The following is a 19,560-nucleotide window of genomic DNA, read 5'->3' on the forward strand; positions in this document are numbered from 1 at the left end:
TGGCCAGCAAAACAAACAAATAAATTAGAGTCAATCCGAAACGGTTTCACCCTATCCAAATAAAATAGAATGGCCCTTCGAACATCCAAAGAATGAAGGGCCGTCTCTGCCTCAGAAGCCAGAGTTGGAAAGAAAACCGGCAGAACCAATTCCTGAGACAAATGAAAACGGGATACCACTTTAGGCAAAAATTCGACCTTTGTACGAAGAATGACCTTCTCCGGGTGGAATTTCAAATAAGGGGGCTCGCAGGATAACGCCGCTAGCTCCCCAACCCTCCTGGCTGAAGTAGCCGCAACCAAAAAGGCCACTTTCATAGACAAAAAACGGAGTGGACAGGAAGCCAAGGGTTCAAAAGGCTTAGACATCAAACGAGTCAGAACCAGGGGCAATGACCACTGAGGGACCAAAGCCCGCACAGGGGGAAACAAATTATTCAACCCCCGTAAAAATAATTTAGCAGAGTAGTGGGAAAAAACAGATTTTCTATCCACCGGAGAGTGAAAAGCAGAGATGGCTGCCAGATAAACCTTGACTGAGGAGTTGGCCAAACCCTCCTGTTTCACCTCCCACAAAAATTCCAAAATATCAGAAAGGGTGGACTCAAAAGGATCCAAACTCCTGCGACTACACCACACAGAAAATTTGTCCCACTTAAGGGCATAAGACTGCCTGGTAGACAAACGTCTAGCATTAAGAGAACATTAGTCACAGCCTCGGAGAAGGCACCCCCGGCCTGATCAACCACGCTGTGAGTTTGAGTCTCCCGATGTCGTGGTGAAGAACCCCCCCCCCCCCGCAGGTCAGGAGATCGGAAACCACCAGGAGACGGATTGATCGAGTCTGAAGACTCAGAAGGGAGTGAAACCAAGGTTGCCTCGGCCAATACGGGGTCACCAGGATGACGGACGCCCTGTCCCTCTGGACCTTGCTGAGGACCCGTGCCAGAAGCAGGAACGGAGGAAAGGCATAACACAGGGGACCTGACCAACTTAATTGAAACGCGTTCCCACTTGATTCTGGGCCTACTCCTCCTCTGGAACAATAAGCTAGGACCTTGCGATTTTCCACTGTCGCAAAGAGGTCCAACTCTGGAGTCCCCCACTCCGAGAAGATAGGGGCGAGATACTTGTCCTGGAGGGACCACTCGTAGTTTTCCCTGTGGAGTCTGCTCAGGTGGTCCGCCATGGAATTCTGTACCCCCGGGATGTGAACTGCATGCAGCCACACAGCATGATCTATGGCCCACTTCCAGAGTCTCATCGCCTCTGTGCAGAGAGCCACAGACGCTGTGCCACCTTGCTTGTTGATGTAAAACATTGCCGTCGTGTTGTCTGTCAGGACTTGAACGGACTTGTTCCGCACGACATCTGAAAAGGAGATCAATGCATATAAAATTGCCTGTAACTCAAGAATATTAATATGTTCCTCACGTTCAGACTTAGACCATAACCCATGGGCATAAAAGCCAGCACAGTGAGCCCCCCAACCGAAAAGGGAAGCATCCGAAGTAACTGACAGATGAGTTTGTCGAAAACCAAACTCCACCCCTTTAAATAAATTAGCATCATCCAGCCACCACTCCAGGGAGGACACCCCCCCCCCAGGGACGGAAAGCCTCCTATTTTGAGAATCACGGGCCGATGAGAACACTGAATTGAACCACAATTGGAAGGGTCGCATAAATAACCTGGCCAGTGGAACCACTGCTGTAGTAGAAGCCATGCAACCCAAAAGGGTCTGGATAAAGCGAACAGATTGGAAACGACACCTCTGAAGGGTCGAAATAAGCCTCTTGATTTTTGAAGCACGCTCTGCAGGTAAGAAGCCTGCATCTTTAACACCATCCAAAATTACTCCAATAAATTGGATGGAGCGCACAGGGGTCAACTTGGATTTCTTCTGATTAACAAAAAGACCCAGGCGTAAACATAAATTTAAAGTGAGAGAAACCTGAGTAGATACAGATTCAGCAGAATCACCAACCAAGAGCCAGTCATCCAGATAAGGAAAGATTTGGCAGCCCTGGAGGCGTAAATGAGCCACCACCACTGCCACACACTTAGTGAACACTCTAGGTGCAGTGGCCAATCCAAAGGGCAAAACATTGTATTGAACAACACGTTGACCATAGACAAAACGTAAAAACTTTCTGTGCTCAGGGAAAATTGAAATATGAAAGTACGCATCCTTCAGATCCAGGACTGCAAACCAAGACTGTCGGGGTAACAAAGTTAAAACCATTTGTAAAGTAACCATTTTGAATTTACGAATTCGTATAAATTTATTCAATCCCCTGAGATCCAGGATAGGCCGAAGCCCACCATCTTTCTTCTCCACTAGAAACAGGTTGGAATAGAATCCCAAACCAGCTGAAGCAACCGGAACCTCCTCTATAGCCCCTTTCTGCAATAGGGCTGAGAGCTCCCCCAGGATCTCTGAACGAGGGGGGTCAGAAGAAAACACAGGGAGACGGAGGTAAGGTGAACCAAGAAATTCAACTTTATAACCAAACTAGATAATAGACAAAACCCAAACATCGGAACAAATTGAACACCATGCATCCAAGAAAGCATTAAGCCTGTCCCCAAATGTGGGGTCAGGTCCCTGTGATTGTCAGAATTGCTTATGCAATTGGTCCTGGTCCCTGGCCTGATGCTGTTGGGAACCAGGCTTGGGACGTTGGCCCTGCCTCCGTCTGGGAAAGGCAGATTGTGGGCTCTGGTAGCTCCTGCGCGGCTGGTAAGCATACCCTTGATAGGGCTGATAGCGGTGTTGTCTGCCACGCTGGAAGGAACGATAGTATGGGCGAGAAGACTGCTGTGACGGCTGGTGTAGAACCCCATACGAGCGGGCTGTCAGATGGTTGGTCCTCTTCTTAGAGAGGAACTCGTCAATTTTCTCTGAGAACAGGGTGGTGCCCTTGAACGGCAGGTCCTCAACCCTGTTCCTCGTCTCCACTGGTAGGGCGGTCGTGTGAAGCCAGGCGTACCTGCGTAGTACCACCGAGGAGAGGAGCGATCTAAATGCGGTGTCAGCCATACTCCGCCCAACATTGATCTGGTGTCTGGATAGGCGGACAGCCTCCTCCTGAATGACCCGAAGCAAGGTGCGCTGGTCTTCAGGAATCTTAGGAAGAAAAGACGCCACCTTCTTCCATAAGAACAGTTGGTAGGCCGCCATCATCGCGGCATAATTCGCCACTTTGATGCCAAACGTAGCTGAAGTATACAACTTCCTGCCCAAGGCATCAATCTTCCTACTATCCTTGTCAGTTGGAGCCGACAGAGAGCCCTGGCGAGGCCGAGCTTGCATCTCCTCAGTGACAAGTGAGGAAGGAGGAGGGTGAACAGCCAGGAACGGATGAGCATCATCTTTGGTCCTGTACAAGCTCGCCACCTTCCGGTTAGTGGCCGTAGCAGACGCAGGTCGAGACTGCAGCTTCTTCCAAAGATCAGCAAACCCCTCAATAAGGGGAAAGGCAATCGAGGGAGTAGATCCCGAATAGATATGTTGCAATATCTTATCAGTAAATTTAGATTCAGTGGAAGTCACTTCAAGGTCCAACGCTTTCGCCATTCTTTGGAGCAACTCGTTATAGGCCCGAAAATCATCAGTGGGCGAAGCCTCATCAGATGGCCCAATTTCCCTTTCAGGTGACTCCGACAAAGGAGAAACACTGTAGCGGGCACGGGGCCGCGGAGAAACCCGATCTGACGGGAGATGGGATGGGTCATACCCAACATCGGAACCGACTCGAAACGAGGGAGACAACGAAGCACCTCTATAATGCCGGTCAGAGTAGTATGAACTCTCCCTACTAAAGTAACGAGGAGCAGGTTCATCTCGATGTCGACTCTCCCTTGATCGGCTCCGGTAGGACCGCGGCGGGCTCCGACAGCTAGAGCGACGGGTAGACCGACTCTGTTGACTCCGAACCGAACTAACTGAGCCCAATTCGTAGGAGGCCGATCGGGTCCGACCCGAAGGTGTAAGAGGCTTCTCGAGGAGTATGACGTCCTCCTCCTGAGCCTCCCGGTCCAGAGGAGTCTTGGACTGCGGACGATCACCCGCTTCTGCCTGCTGCTCCACTTGGACAGGAGTGGAGTCGATCGGAACCGACGGGGGAGAGGTGAGTAAACCTTCCAACACTGCCTTATCATGCTTACTGGAATGCTTATGCTTTTTCTTCTTCTTTTCAGGAACGGTCTTCGACTTTACAGAGGGATCTGAAGTCGTCGGAACCGTAGAGGTTGTATGAGTCGGAGGAGTCGACCTCGGAACCGACGGGGTCAAACTTCTACGGGCTCCATGGGCAGGTGAAGCCTGGACAGCCGACGAGATCGAAGGAGGTTGACTTGTCAAATGTCTCGGAACCAAAGCGGTCGGTTCCGACAAACTGCGACCCGAAGGGATCCTCTCAGGCCTCGACTCCGAACGACTCGGAGACGGTTGTGAACGAGGAGTCTTGGAACCCGACGCCACAGGAGGACGAGAGGACGCAGACGGAGCAGATGAAGACTTCGGTGGAGGGTCCTCGACCGACATCGCACGCTGCCAGAGGAAGGCATGCAAACGATCCGCCCGCTCCGCCCTGGCCTTGGAGGTAAATGCGCGGCAATGCTTGCACGCCTGAGTGTTGTGAGTTTCTCCAAGGCAATATAAGCAAACGGAATGACCATCCGACCTTGTCATCTTACGATTGCAGGTCTCGCAACGCTTAAACAAGGCCTTCTCAGACATCGCAAACGAAGAAAGCTGTAAACCTCAACGATCGGCGGTGAAAGAGAAACTGAGGGTATGTGAGGGGCGCTCCGCCTCCTAGGAGCCGTTTCGGCGGGAAAGCGGCCGCGCATGCGTGCTGGGAGGCGGGAGCGCCCCCTGGTGGTTTTTAGCTATTAAAATCTCCGGTATCGGCAGGCCTGCGCGTGCGCAGTCCCATGTGGGACTGCACAGGAAGACCGTAGATGAACCAGCACTTAGAGTAAAAATAAAAATATACTACAATACTAAATCAGGATATGGCTATCTTTCTAATGTTAAGAATGGAAAGTAAAATTCCAGTTGAAATGAAGACACAGCAGCTTGTTTTCCAATAGTAGAAGGCCTTCCACCTGTGATTTCCCCTGATTCTCTCCTCCTACTGTAAATCCTTTGTAACTTAGGCTGTTCTTAGGAGTCCAACATTTTTGGGAAGCACAAGGTCAGAAAGGTTGCTTCCACAAATGCCACTCTACTTAGGATCTAAGCCAATAATTTGGAATTTTCGTGCAAACAGTTATTTGTGCTTATTAAGGCATTACACTTTAACAGGCAAATAAAATTGAGGCTATTTCGATGGTTGGCATTTCCATTAACAATTTCATTTATGGATACACCAAAGTTTATTATAGGTCTTATCTTTACCTAGGGCAAAATGATCACTAACAGTTAAAACACTGCTGTTAAAATGTATTTTCAACTATGTCTGTATTTAAAATGTATAAAAGGCTAAAAACATGTTACCCTTCCATTTAAGGTACTGCTTTTGGAGCTCTCAATAAGTAGAAAGGTTTGCATCCCGGAAGAGCCTAGACTGAAATTACTGCTACTCCATTTTATTACCAAGTATTACATGTGGGGGCATATGACATAGCCTGCTATGGAAAAAACAGCCTGCCGAGGTTAAAAAATAGGATTACTAAGTGGAAGTGTAACATTTATGGTACTAATAGGTGCTATTCCCCAGCAATGAAAATAGGAAAGAATTAATACAGGGCAAGAGGGAAGTAAGATACAGAAACTAGAATAGAACTGACATTAAGGGATAAGAGAAAATCTGGGAGATAAATGATGCTTGTGGATTTTCATTCTAGAAAGTCAGGAAGCAACAAAGAGAAGATGAGGATACTGTAGAGCTGCCCACACCCTTAGCCAGCTGCCCCCAATACATGGCTGAGTAGGCCTGGAAGAATGCAGAGTAGCAAAAGCCTAACATTAAAACAACAGAAGACAAAGGATTTTGTGTTCATTACAATGGCTGGGCAACGAAACAAAAAGTAGTAGTAGAAAGCAGTAGAAACACTCCCCTATACTTCTCTTTGCTCTATTAGGACCCATTATTTCAACAGAAGAGCAATAGCCTGGACATTTACATAGACATGGCTAGTACCCGACAATCATCCTACTATACAAAAGGCAAGCTGTATTGGTGAGGACTCATTTTTTATCCTCACGCAGGCACATTGCTGATGACTCTGGCCTTAAGGCCACTGCAAAGGGTCTGCTTGCCGCCAGGAGGGAGCCCGCCAAATCGATGGCTTAAGCACTCCTCCCCACACCTCCTCTCAGCACCCTCCCACTCTGGTCGCTAGGCCGCTGCAAAGCACCTGCCTGCCACTGGGAGGGGGCCCACCAAATCAGTTTTCTAGAGCCCATTGTATTTTTTCACACAACAGGTGTTGTTTCTAGTATCAACATATTTTTCTTTTTACTCTTAAACACACAAACACAAATACATGTACGTTCAAAATTGGAAAGTCTTTACCTGTATTCACAGGTGCTTGAAAAGTAGTTGGTGTGCTGTCCCCTGTATTTCTCTTGGACTCTAGCATCTGTCTTACTGTGCCAGCATTTCTATGGAATAAAGATTTGCATTAGCAGTACCGAGTGAGGAGCTGTAGCAACCAGAGGGAGAAAAAAGATTATTTAACTCATTCAGCATTATCTACTTATTCCAGAGCTTTCTATCATCAGAATACTGGTTTCTTCATATTTATGTGTAATAAGGAGTCCTGAGTAAACATGGGCATGAATCGAAATACGAATCAAATTTTGTGACAAATTGGGCCGATTCGTGTTTTGCTAAATGTGTTTCATGGGGCTGCGGTTTTCATGAAGTTCATGACTTTTGAGGCTGATATATTCAGTTCGTGAATGATTCGTGATGCCAGACAGACTGGCGCCGATCCATTGATTCCCTAGGCAACATAGGCCCTATATGTCTGCAGACCTTTTGTTGCCATTGGAAACCACAATCTTAGCCCATATACCCTTGATAGGCAGCTCTCCCTGCCAACTGGAGAACTTCCATTCTGCCCTATACAGCAAGGAGCAAGGGGGTTAATCCTCTAGGCAATTGAGGAGATGGGCCTTCTGTAGCCATGGAAACACCAATCTCATCCCTCTAAACCCTGTTAGGCAGGTCTGTCTGCCAACCAGAGACCTCCTGTTCTGCTCTATGTGAGCATTTCTTATATAAGGCACAGTTCTCTGCCTTGTGCTTTTCAGTTCCAATAGACAGAGGGAGAGGGAGGATCTGTTCCTGGAATTTGAAGCAAGAGAATGGAATTGGGAGCTTTTGGCTGGATTTGCTGCTGCTTTAAAAGAGACTGAAAAGCCTCTTTCTTATTTTCAGCTCTTGGCCTTGCTGGAAAGGTTGTTGGGTGAGGGTGCTTTCTTTCCTCCACCCCACCCAACCCCAGTCTCAGGGCATTGCCTGGCCCTGGGGCCTAGCTTGACTGAGGCCTACCTTTCCCCCCTTTAATTTTCTTTGCTTATATTCTTATTTAGAGCATTTGTTCTTGCAGGCTTGTTGGGTGAGGGTGGGTGGAGGAGAGCCTGCTGAAGTCTCCCTGCAAATTTGGCATCTCTGGGTATGAAGGGGGCCATTGAAGTGCCCTAGGTTCTGATGAATCACAAAACTAATGAATTGTTTTGTGAAATGGGACAATTTCATGAAAGTTCATGATTTGTGGAATGCAACAAAACACGCAACACTTGTTTTGGGTTTTTCCCCATTTCATGCCCATCTCTAGTCCTGAGTTCTTAAAAAATATAGTATAGGAAGTATAGGACGTATAAACAGAACATTGGACAGTATGTCCTTCTCACTGGAGGTAAGCAAGGTATCCTTCATTGTTAAGTGTTTCTGTCATTAGCTTTGGAGGCAAAGACAAAGTTTCAGCTCTCTGTCTCCAGGCTCCCTCCTCCTCAGTTTGGAGGTTTCCACAACTAAAACCTTCTATATTGCTAGGAACTATATTCCTAACTAAAAGCTCTCTCAGCTCCTATAAGACTATTTACAGAAAACATAAGGAAGGGAGGTAAAAATAAAGCAAAGCCAAAGAGGGGCTGTAGCTTAAGAGAAGAACCTCTGCTTTGCACGCAGAAAATCCTTAGTTCAATCCCCAACATCTCCAGTTAAAAAAGACCAGGCAGTAGGTGATGAGAAAGACCTCTGCCTGAGACCCTGGAGAGCCACTGTCAATATGAGTAGACAATACTGACCTTTATGAGCTTATTCAGTATAAGGTAGCTGTGAATATGTTCATGTAAGAAAGAAAATGTCAGCAGATCAGGTATTTCCGATCTTCCTTTAAGAGTAGGGAGAGGTAATGATGCCTTCCTTACTTCCCACTAGCAGGATCTATCATGGGAAGTCCATACTCAGAGGAGGGGATCCTTGGTTGATGGGACTTTAAAAAGCTATCTAGGAAGGAATTCATTCTCTAGAAATACCCTATAGACATTGACCAAGTCAGACATCTATTTTGTGTTGTCAAATGAATGCACACATTGATGCCCAAGTCATTACACTGCATGTGTCTTCTACTGAAACATTAGTACCAAATGGCACTACAAATGGAATATGCTGTGATTCTGCAATGGAGAGACAATGTAGTATAGTGATTAATGTCAGACCAGGATTTGGGAGACCCTGGGTCCAAATCTCCACTCTGTCATGAAAGCTTGCTGGGGGACCTTGGGCCAGTCACATGCACTCAGCCTAACCTACCTCACAGAGTTGCGAAGATAAATGGTGAAGAGGAGAACAACGTAAGCTGCTCTGGGTCCTGGCTGAGTATAAATGAAGGAAATAAACTTCCTGGTTTTGAACCTCATAGGCAAAGCCGATGCACTCACAGGGCAAGCTCCCAAGAGACTCTTTTGATATCTTTTTTCTTTGATGGAAGGATGAAACGCCACAAATACAGATTCAGGCTTTCTGAATTCTCTAAACACATGTATAGTAGTGTTCAAAAAAAATCCAGAGTATACCATGTTTTCTTCCTTGACATTCTGATTTAGGATGTAATATGGCACAGTTTTCTTGTGTGCTATAAACAGAGCCAACTTTGAGCATAAAGGTGGGGGTGATTCTTAGTACCACCTTATGAAAGGTACATAAGTTTGACTGGATCAACCTTGAAAGGACTGCCTCCTTCTGTACTGTGTAGCCAGCCACATAATAGCTGCCTCCTGTCAGGGCTACAGGGCACCTCTGTCTCAACCCAGCTGCAGGAAAGGGGCACAGGCCGTCCAGCAGGTCAGTATCACACAGAATTACAAACTGGCAAAAGGAGAAAGTCTCACAGTTTCCTAGGTAGACTGCCACCAGTCCCTTTGACTATCCCAAGTGAAAGGAGAAAAGGGACAGAACTCCAAAGTCTGTAAGGGAGTTAATAAACGGAAGACTACCTTGCAGAGATGGTTTTGCAAGTAGAGTTCTCAACAGAATGTTACTTTAGGTAGGTGGTTTATGAGCATTCACAGAGTAAGTTCAACAGAGTGATTTGCAGCTTTAAGATTTCAAGTCACTGACCCACACAAAGATGAAGTATTTTATTTTATTAAGGTGCAAGGCTATAAAATATCACAAGACATACAGTGGAGATTAAAACAATAAATCCTAGAGTGTCAAACACTTCCTAATACATACCACAATAATTAATCAAAGGCAAGTCAAGTTAGTATCGAAGGTGTAAAGCCACAATCTTTGGTCAAGGGTCAAAGCGGTTAGACAGCACAGCAAATCAAATAGATGGAAGCCTCGACATCTATCCAATTCGAGACAGAAGTGAAGCAAAGGGTGGGTTACAGTTGTCTGTTACTAACATCCACCACAAGCTTTGAGTAGCCAAATTTATGCCAGTTGAAACCAGAGTGACTGAGGCCTGAACAGCCAAGCAGGTTACGACTGCTGCCAATCACCTGAAAAGTAGGTGTCTGCGTGAGGGGTGTGTGTGTGACAAGTCTGCAGTCCTTGGCACACACCCCAGTCCTGCAGGTGCAAATTGTTTTCCAATTAACTCAGGAAGAGCTCAGCCATGGAGTATCGACTAAGCACTAGCTAGAATCCTATCTCCTAGGATATTATCCTATCTCCAAGGACAGAGGCTGAGAAAACAAAAGGAATTCCTTCCCAGAGTGAGAGGAAGAGGCCTCTTGGGGAAGGAAGGAATTTTCCTAGCAAAAAAGCCTCTGAACCAAAGTTTCAAGAAAGATGGCTTCTGTCTCAGTTAGAACATAGCATTTTTCCTTTACACCTCCCAAGCCCTGGTCTGTGTCCCCTACTTTCAGAGGTGAGCCAAGTGGTGAATTTGGAATGCCCCCACCCCCTGGCTTGCTAAACATCAACCATACTGCCTTTTAGGTGACAGACTGAAAATGTTTCTTTTACCCAAGGTTCTAACTAAGGGGTTTTCATCTTTTTAGTTATTTTATGGCCTCCTTTTGGATTGAGATATTTTATGGGTTTTAAGGGTATTCAATGATTACTTTATGCTGTCTTTAATGGCTTGCCTTTATATTGATAATCTGATGCTTTTATTATTCTATGTTATTATATGTAAACTCCCCATCAGGACTCTGGAAATGATGCATATAAATTCTCTGAACAAACAAAAAGAGCTCTCAATGCTAAGATCCTACTAACCAAAGTCACAACTACTAGGAACCTTAAGAATGTCTTCATAGTTGCCTTGCAAAAGGGCATGCATCTGTGTATTGTTGGAGCACTTAGTAAGGAGAGCTCGAAAGAGGATTCATTTAAAGTGAGGGCACTTAAACAAGGTGACTCCTACCGACTCTATAACTGTTGATACAGCTGCCTAAACAAAGTGTTAGGGCATAGGCTGTAGCCCAATTCCAGCTGAAAAAAGGGATGGATTTTCTGCCCAGAGGCAACTAATGCAGACCCTCTTTTCCAGTTTTTCCAGACACATGGCGTGGTTTTGTAGGGTCTGAATGTTGAGAGTCAGTGTGAAAACACTTGAACCTCCTCCTCAGAATATCATCTCTTTAGAAGCTGTTGCTGCTTGCATTCCAGATGGTCAAGAAAAGCCAGTCTGGGTTTGGGCGGAAGACTGGACCCCATAAGATCCCTGGATCTTTTGGTCCTTTCCATGGCATCAAGATTATCAATTCTACAGATCTCAAGAACCAAAGTCCCCTGGGCCAGTAAAAGTCACACAGATAACTCTCAGTTTACTGACAACTCTTGGTATTACAGATACAGGGGTGGAAATACTTTAACTGATGGAATCATAAGGGATCTACCTATTCTGCTCCTGTGCATCTGTAGAATGAAAAACGTTTCTACCTGATAACTTAGTGAGGAAGTGACTAAATCAACTGTGGGTTTCCAAAACAATATGCCATTGATGGTTGTTGGGGGTTTTCCGGGCTGTATTGCCGTGGTCTTGGCATTGTAGTTCCTGACGTTTCACCAGCAGCTGTGGCTGGCATCTTCAGAGGTGTAGCACCAAAAGACAGAGATCTCTCAGTGTCACGGTGTGGAAAAGATGTAGGTCATTTGTATCTACTCAGGAGGGGTGGGGTTGAGCTGAGTCATTCTGTAAGAGTTTCCCAGGGTGTGGAATGCTAATGGCGGGAGGCTTCACTGTATCCTGAGGAGGTTCTTTTGCATATGGATTGGTGCTTGATGTGCTAATCTTCTCTGCAGGGCTATTGTCGGGTGTGGAGTGTTTTGTTGGCCTGGTGTTTTTCAGAACTGGAGCCCATGCTCTGTTCATTCTTAAGGTTTCTTCTTTCCTGTTGAAGTTTTACTTATGCTTGTGAATTTCAATGGCTTCCCTATGCAGTCTGACAAAGTAGTTGGAAGTGTTGTCCAGTATTTTGGTGTCCTGGAATAAGATACTGTGCCCTGTTTGAGTTAGGCTATGTTCAGCCACTGCTGATTTTTCAGGTTGTCCAAGTCTGCAGTGTCTTTCATGTTCTTTTATTCTTGTCTGGATGCTGCGCTTTGTGGTCCCGATGTAAACTTGTCCACAGCTGCAGGGTATACGGTATACTCCTGCAGAGGTGAGGGGGTCTCTGCTGTCTTTTGCTGATCGTAGCATCTGTTGTATTTTTCGGGTGGGTCTGAATACTGCTTGAAGGTTATGCTTTTTCATAAGCTTTCCCATCTGATCAGTAATTCCTTTGATATATGGCAAAAACACTTTTCCTGTGGGAGACTGTTTTTCTTTGGTTGTTTGATTCATCCTGGGTTTGATCGCTCTTCGGATTTCATTTCTGGAGTAGCCATTTGCCTGAAGTGCGTGGTTTAGATGATTAATTTCCTCATTGAGAAAGCGCGGCTCACATATCCGTCTTGCACGATCCACTAATGTTTTCATTATGCCTCTTTTCTGTCGGGGGTGGTGATTGGAGTTTTTGTGTAAGTACCGATCAGTGTGAGTTGGTTTCCTGTAGACCTTGTGACCTAACTGAAAGTTTGCTTTGCGGATGACCAAGGTATCCAGGAATGAGAGTTTTCCCTCACTTTCTTTCTCCATTGTGAATTGTATGTTCAGGTGGATGTTGTTGAGATGATTCAAAAACTCCATCAATTCTTCCTCCCCATGGCTCCAAATGATGAATGTATCATCCACAAACCGGAACCATACACTGGGTTTGTGGGGTGCTGATTCTAGAGCTGTTTTTTCAAAATGTTCCATGTAGAAGTTTGCTATAACTGGGCTGAGTGGGCTCCCCATGGCCACCCCATCCATCTGTTCATAGAATTCGTTGTCCCATTGGAAGTAACTGGTTGTCAGACAATGATGGAATAAGGCTGTTACATCCTCTGGGAAAATCTGATTAATCAGTGCAATAGTGTCTTTTACTGGAACCTTGGTAAACAGGGATACAACATCAAAACTGACAAGTATGTCTTGTGGATTGAGTTTCAGAGAACTGATTTTGTTGATGAAATCTGCTGAATCTTTGATGAAAGATGAGGTTTTCCCGATGTGGTCCTGCAGGAGATCTGCCAGATGTCTAGCTAATTCATATGTCGGTGAACCAATATGCCATTGCCTTGAAGATCAATGGCTTCAATGACCACTCTACCTTAGTTGTTCAACTAAGCCAGTTCACTGAAAGGTTCAGTAATTATGTCTACCCATGACAAGTGGAGACATTTTTCTGTAGGGCTAATGATCTCATGCCACTCTGTTTATGTGCACTGTGGCAGTCACATTGTCTATTTTGTCTAATTCATCTTGGTCAGAGGGAGAAAACCAAGACCAGATACATAGCCCTGAGCTCCAGTCCAACAATGTTGTGGTGTGACTTGCTGACTTTTCATAAGTCTGGAGCATGGAGTTCCTGGCAACAGACTCTCCGTCCTTGCAGCCTGGCATCTGATCTAGAAGAATTTCCCACTGGAGAGGAAGTAGTGTGATGTCCACCATTTCATGCTGTCCCTTTTCTTTTGTTTTTATAACAGTATCGTTTCTGTTATTCCAAAACATTTGGAACCTAAGGACACTGCCCAACTGGACTCAGAGAGAAAAAAAATCTACTACTTAGTATTGAGTCAGACTGTGACATGCTGGAAGTGAAAATGCAACTGCCCTTGATGCAAGCCAGAAGGAACTGAAACCAGCAACAGCCATACAAAGGGAGAGGCTTTCCCACCCTCTTAGTATACTTTTAGCCTTTTGTTAACTGTGTGGTATCTTGTGAACGAACACAAGCATCTCAGTAGAGAAGTTCTGCAGAAGCACTAGTGGCATGTGTTGACACCTCATGAACTCTACATGCTCTTACAGTCAGTTGGATCACACAGTGAATCCTCTCCTGGCTTGGATGCAACTTTACCTGAGATAAAGTGACCACAGCACCCTCCAATGGAATGTACAAGAGACTAACAGTGCCGCTGAGAGTAAAACTTTTTGGTATAACCTATTTACAATTTTGTTGAAAAAAGGAGAGACCCATTTCTTAATCTGCCTATCAAAAAATTCTGGGAAAAGAACTATCTTCTAACCTTTATAACAGACTTGCTTCACCCCTTTTGAATTAGACTGTATTTCTCCTTGTTTAAACCCAGTGTTGAGATTTGAAAGCTCCAGTGTTAACTGGATTGACTAGAAGATTAGCAATGTCATTTTGTAAGAAATGGCATCTAACTTGGTGTTCATCCTGTTTTTACCTCTATCTTCATTTGAAATCTCCCCCTTCTCTAGATCTAAATCAAAACTAGAGTGCTCAGATTCCATCATAATGACACTTTGGCCTCTGTACTTAGAAACTGTGCTCTGACAAGTGCTGTAGCCCTATTTATCTGAGACAGTTTGGTGTAGTGGTTAAGAGCGCGAGACTCTAATCTGGAGACCCAGGTTTGATTCCCCACTCCTCCACTTGAAGCCAGCTGGGTGACCTTGGGCTAGTCACAGCTCTCTGGAGCTCTCTCAGCTTCACCCACCTCACAGGGTGTTTGTTATGGGGATAATAACAACATACTTTGTAAACTGCTCTGAGTGGCCTTAAGTTGTCCTGAAGGGCGGTATATAAATCGACTGTTGTTGTTATTATCTGGGAGAATTTTCTAGCCACTTTAGTGGGCCAGGCTTGCTTCTGAGAGGTTGGCCAACTAGTACTGACTTGCTTGAATAGACTACTGTCTTTGCTTCAGTTTGGTTTGGGTGACATTCTCTGTTTTGTCATGATTCTCTGGTTTGATGTTGATCCCCTTGATTCACTTTGGTTCTTCTTGCTTCAGTTTGGTTTGGGTGACATTCTCTGTTACTACATAATTCTGTGATTTGATGTTGGTCCCACTGATTCACTTAGGTTCTGCTGGACTTCCTCTTGTGTTTGGAGGTGTGCCTTTGGCAGCCCCCTGTATGTTTCCGTTTGAGAGTCTGCTTGGAAATGCTTCCCCCATAGGAAACAATAGAAAGTGGCTAGGGACACCTTCAGGGGCCCACAGAACTGGACTCCAGGACCCAATCTTCTTGAAACTTTGGGGAAGGGATATTTAGAAGCCAATCTGGAGTAGGTTCTCTGCAAATTTGGTGGTGTTTGCTTGAAAAATGCCCCCAGCCCCCCCCCCCGATAGCCCCCCGATAGTTTTCCCCATAGGGAATAATGGCCAACTAAATCTAGGATTCTCTGATCTGTTTTAAGCTGATCAGAGAATCTTTCTCAGATTTCAGGAATCCTAGATTTTTTGGGATCCTTGAAACCTGGATTTCCCAAAATTTGGGGGGAGTGCACACCCCTATAGATAACTCCTGTATCTCAAAAATCTGAAGTCATTCTTTTGGGTCCTCTAATACTAGAAGTGAATTCCCCCCATTCCAGTAGGGAATCTTCAATGGGTTAGGAACTTACCCCCATTTCATATCAAACCTCTGCTTGGCATAGTCTGGCAGTATGAGAAATTTTATTTATTTTATTTATTTATATTTCAATTTATATACTGCCCATCCCCAGGGGCTCTAACCAAAATTGTGTTTCTATGACACACTGGGCCTCTCCTGTGCCTCCAACTCTCCTTAGGGTACAGTTCAGCTTGTCCCCCTTTCTGCTGTACCCCAGACCTCAAGGAGACAGTTTATTCCTGTTGTGCTAGGATTGCGGTTTGACAAACATTGATCTTCCTCTCTGGGTGAGATATTAGCTCCCTCTGAGGCCTCATCCCTCCTTTCCTACCTGCTTCTTTGGCTGATGAGTCTCTAAATAACTGTGGCTGAGTTAAAAAACAAATAACCCCCTATGTTGCAGATAAAGAAGACTAGGGAAAAGGAATAGAAAAGGAAACTGACTACTAAATAAACCTAAATGGGAACAAAATGGACTTCCTAGAATTGCAGTGGTCTACAACGAGGCAGGAAGCAGCAAAGTGGAAGGTGCTTTCAGTGGTAGATAGGAAGCTGCAAATTTGTCCCCATCTCCAAAGTTGATGGAAGGAACGTCCATCAAAGATGCCCTCTTCTCAATGAGAAGTCATAAGAGTGAGAATGGATAAAAATTATCATCTTTTTAACAGCAGCAGGGGAGAAAAATACAGAACACACTACCTTACTTACAGGCAGTATTATATTCTAAAATCTTACCTATATGTCGCACTGTTAAGACCACCTGTGTCACCCACTGCTTTTCCTGGGGATTGAGGTGTGCTCTGTGGATTCTATAAAGTAACACAGTCGAACATGAGAACTATGGCCTTAAATTCATATTCATACATGCATGTTCTATTCACCAAGCATACTTTTCTTTCCACTTTTAAAAACTTCACACACCTCTCCTTGATGCATCTGGGAGCCCAATATAAGCTACTGGTTAATCTATATGCACCACTATCACAGCTGTGATTTGTAATGCTGCACCAGTAATACTGCCCTCTCCCAACCTTCAAAGTAATTTGGAGGAGAAACAAACATTAATATTAGGAAGATCATTTCTTCTCCCTAATTCAAACAGTAAGAAATCAGACCTCTTTTCTTAAAGTATTGTTGCTCTTAGAGGAACCTGTAGGTCATGGGACACGTGCCATGAAGGGTTTTTTAAAATAAAATTTCTGCTTTCAGAAGACACATCTGCATTGATTCGAAGAACACTTGAAAACATATAGCGTCAGCATGTTCTGCATGCTCTAAATCAGTAAGCAAATCATACTTTGTGTTGCTGAAATATACAAGTTATCATAGATCACCTAGCCATAACTACTACTGAGGCCTCTGTTGGAGGAGACCCCAAGCCTCAATTTGGTTACTCTCATCTGCTCCAAAATTCCAAAAGATATTTTCCCCTCATCACAGTTTACAGAATATCTGTTCCCTTCCAACTTCATCCCCAAATATGATAAAATTATTTCCTACAATTCTACTGATTTCAGTCCAATATTGTCTCCAGCAAGGCAATTATTTTGTTTTAAACATTAAACAAAAAAATAATGTAAAGCTCTAGGCCTTACTTCAGATCTTTTTTTAAAATCTTCTCTGGCTGCTCCAAAACGTTTTGTCAATCTTGCAATTTTAGCCTCGAAACAAGAAAGGGAGGGAGAAGAAGAGAATAAGAAAGTAGATAAAATCTCAATTTATCTTAAGGTCAGTTTTGTTCAGTTAATTGTTGCTTTCGTATGTAAACATAAGAGTTAAAAATCCTGTAATAAATACAGAACACCCCTGCCCCCTTAAGACCATTATGGGAAATCATATTTACAAAAGATAGCATGGGTTTTCAAAAAAAATGTTCTCATTCATTTTTTACATCATTATTGTCTACAATCTATCTATATTTTAAACGTATATTTGTAAAGTTCTCTCGTGACCTCTACAAAACAAATCTATCACAGCCAAAGGTAAAAATAAAGCAACGTTTTAGGCTGTCTGCCACTGGCAAAGCTTTCATTATTATTATTAGTCAGCACATAATTTTCCTAATAGGGATAGAATGGCAATTATTCCTAGTATCCCAAGAAGCAAGCAGCAACCTAAAATCTCCACAATGTTTCCATGGCTTTGCATATAGCAACTTTTCCACACCTGTTTTTATTGTTTAAAACACAGAGAGACTTGCTATTTCTTAATCTGTAGTCAAAGTTATCCAATATATAGGTTTATAGGTGATTATTACATTTATAATATGTAAGCCATGGAGAAAACCTGGAATTACAAATTGTTGTCATATCCTGTTGTTCCTTCTGCTTACTCACCCAATTTTTGAGATTTATATTTTTCTTACCCTATATCTGGAATACACTTATTTCAGACAACCCATTGTGATTAATCATGTTAATAACATTAGAATATTAAGAGCTCTACAAATGTATTCTGGCTACTTAGAGCAGTAGTCAGTGATACCATTCATTTACTGTCAAAGAACTCTCTCGGTCCGTGACCAAGAATACTGGGATTGCCATGGAAGTTCTCAAAAGAGTTTTGAGAATTTTATTTTGGATAGTTTCTAGTATCTCTGTTTTGCCTGAACTCTACATTTCAGTATTAAACATATGTCCTACCTTAGTAAAATATATTAATCAAGTGCATTGGACAACACCTTCATTTTTATATCAACTACAAGGCTTCTAAACTTCCAAAAGAACAGGCCATATTTTTAAAAAGGGTACAGTTTTATTAGATATGGTTCCACTCTAAATAGCAATGGGACCTAACTTAACTAAGAAGAGAATACACTTTTAATATTTCATTTTAATAATTCTCTTCCAGTGATCTATATGCACAACTGTCTGCTTTTCTCTTGCAGCTTTCCCATCAATACTAATTATCCTGTAGTGAGCTTCTTCTGCAGTACCCATGACTCTTCATGAATACTGTTTAACCTGCTTTCTTTTTTTGCCTACAGATGGTACTCAACCATCTGTAAGTTTTAATTTCTGAGTAATAAACAAGGACAAAGCTTGTACACATGAGAAAGAGGGACCTATATATAATGAGGGAAAATTAAAAGGGGCCTTTAGTTTTTAACACGCATGCCCATTTACCTGTAGTTCAATAACAACAGTTTTATGTCTCTTGGTACATTCAATCTTATCTACTCTGGTTTTCAGTTCCTCTAGAGTTTTATCAAAGACTGCACACTGTAGAGCATTGAACTTCTCTTCAAGAAACCTCTGGATGACCTGCAAAAAATACATGAAAAATAAATGATAATGTTATCATTTTATGTACAGTAAAGTCTATATATTCAATACACCTCCTTTAATAAAAGCAGAATATTAATTTGAAAGATTTTTACTATGCATATCAAAATTGAACACTGCTATGAAAAACTCTGTCAGTATCTGCTGAGTAATGATGGCACTTACTAAATTCCATTTTCAATCCATGTACTCAATAAATCAGGAAACAAACTGAAAGAGTTGGTTGGAATGTACTGTATTACAAACACACACTGTGTCCGGGGTCTGAGGTTCTGCCCTCAGACTTAACAGGAGAAGGGGAGGGAAGACAGTCAGACGACCACCGCTCAGCTGCAGCTGCCCATACAGACACCAAGACCCTGCCATGCCCAGCAACAGAGCAAAGGAAAGGAACACCCAGCTCCAGAGAGTCAAACGGGGCAGGAGGAAGCCAGCCAGCTCCACCCTCTGGCAGGAGAATAGGAGCCCAAGCCAGGACGGAGAGGGTACAGGCATCAGAGATGACCAGACAGCAAGATCACCAGCAAACTCACCAGCAGTAGCAAAGACAGCACCAGGCCTCACCTCAACCAGCAGGCAGGCTAGAGAAGGCTGGAAAGGAGAGGCTGGGAACAGAGGTGGGGCTGCCTGAGGCAATCAGCAAAGGAAGCCTGGCAGCCAGCAAAGTAACCCCAGGTGTGGCTGCCCAGAGCAGCCAGGGCTGAGGCTAGAGTGCTGGGGGGGGTGGCGGCTGGCAGGTGGAGCTGGGAATGGGTGAAGAGATATAAGGGAAGTCCTCCCACAGGGGAGGATGGGTTGTTTGTTTAGGAGCGGAGCAGGAGAGAGAGGGAGAGCGAGAGAGATGGAAGGAGGAAGAGCAGAGGGGCTGAAGAAGGGAAGGAACAACGAGCTGGAAGCAG

At 44.2% G+C, this 19,560-nt stretch overlaps 1 protein-coding gene across 5 annotated transcripts in view; it reads right to left on the reverse strand.

Moving 5' to 3' along the window:
* Positions 1-19,560, reverse strand: part of ATF7IP (activating transcription factor 7 interacting protein) — a 187,320-nt gene that overhangs the window by 82,782 nt on the left and 84,978 nt on the right. For all 5 annotated transcript variants that reach the window (XM_054988342.1, XM_054988344.1, XM_054988341.1 and 2 more), the window contains 4 exons: positions 18,503-18,640; positions 16,973-17,038; positions 16,113-16,186; positions 6,527-6,615 (listed from right to left, as the gene is read on the reverse strand). In XM_054988342.1, the coding sequence (XP_054844317.1) occupies positions 6,527-6,615; positions 16,113-16,186; positions 16,973-17,038; positions 18,503-18,640 (367 nt within the window). The remainder of the gene's footprint in view (positions 1-6,526; positions 6,616-16,112; positions 16,187-16,972; positions 17,039-18,502; positions 18,641-19,560) is intronic.

The sequence above is a fragment of the Eublepharis macularius genome, chromosome 9 (assembly GCF_028583425.1).
Source record: "Eublepharis macularius isolate TG4126 chromosome 9, MPM_Emac_v1.0, whole genome shotgun sequence".
Taxonomy (NCBI): domain Eukaryota; kingdom Metazoa; phylum Chordata; class Lepidosauria; order Squamata; family Eublepharidae; genus Eublepharis; species Eublepharis macularius.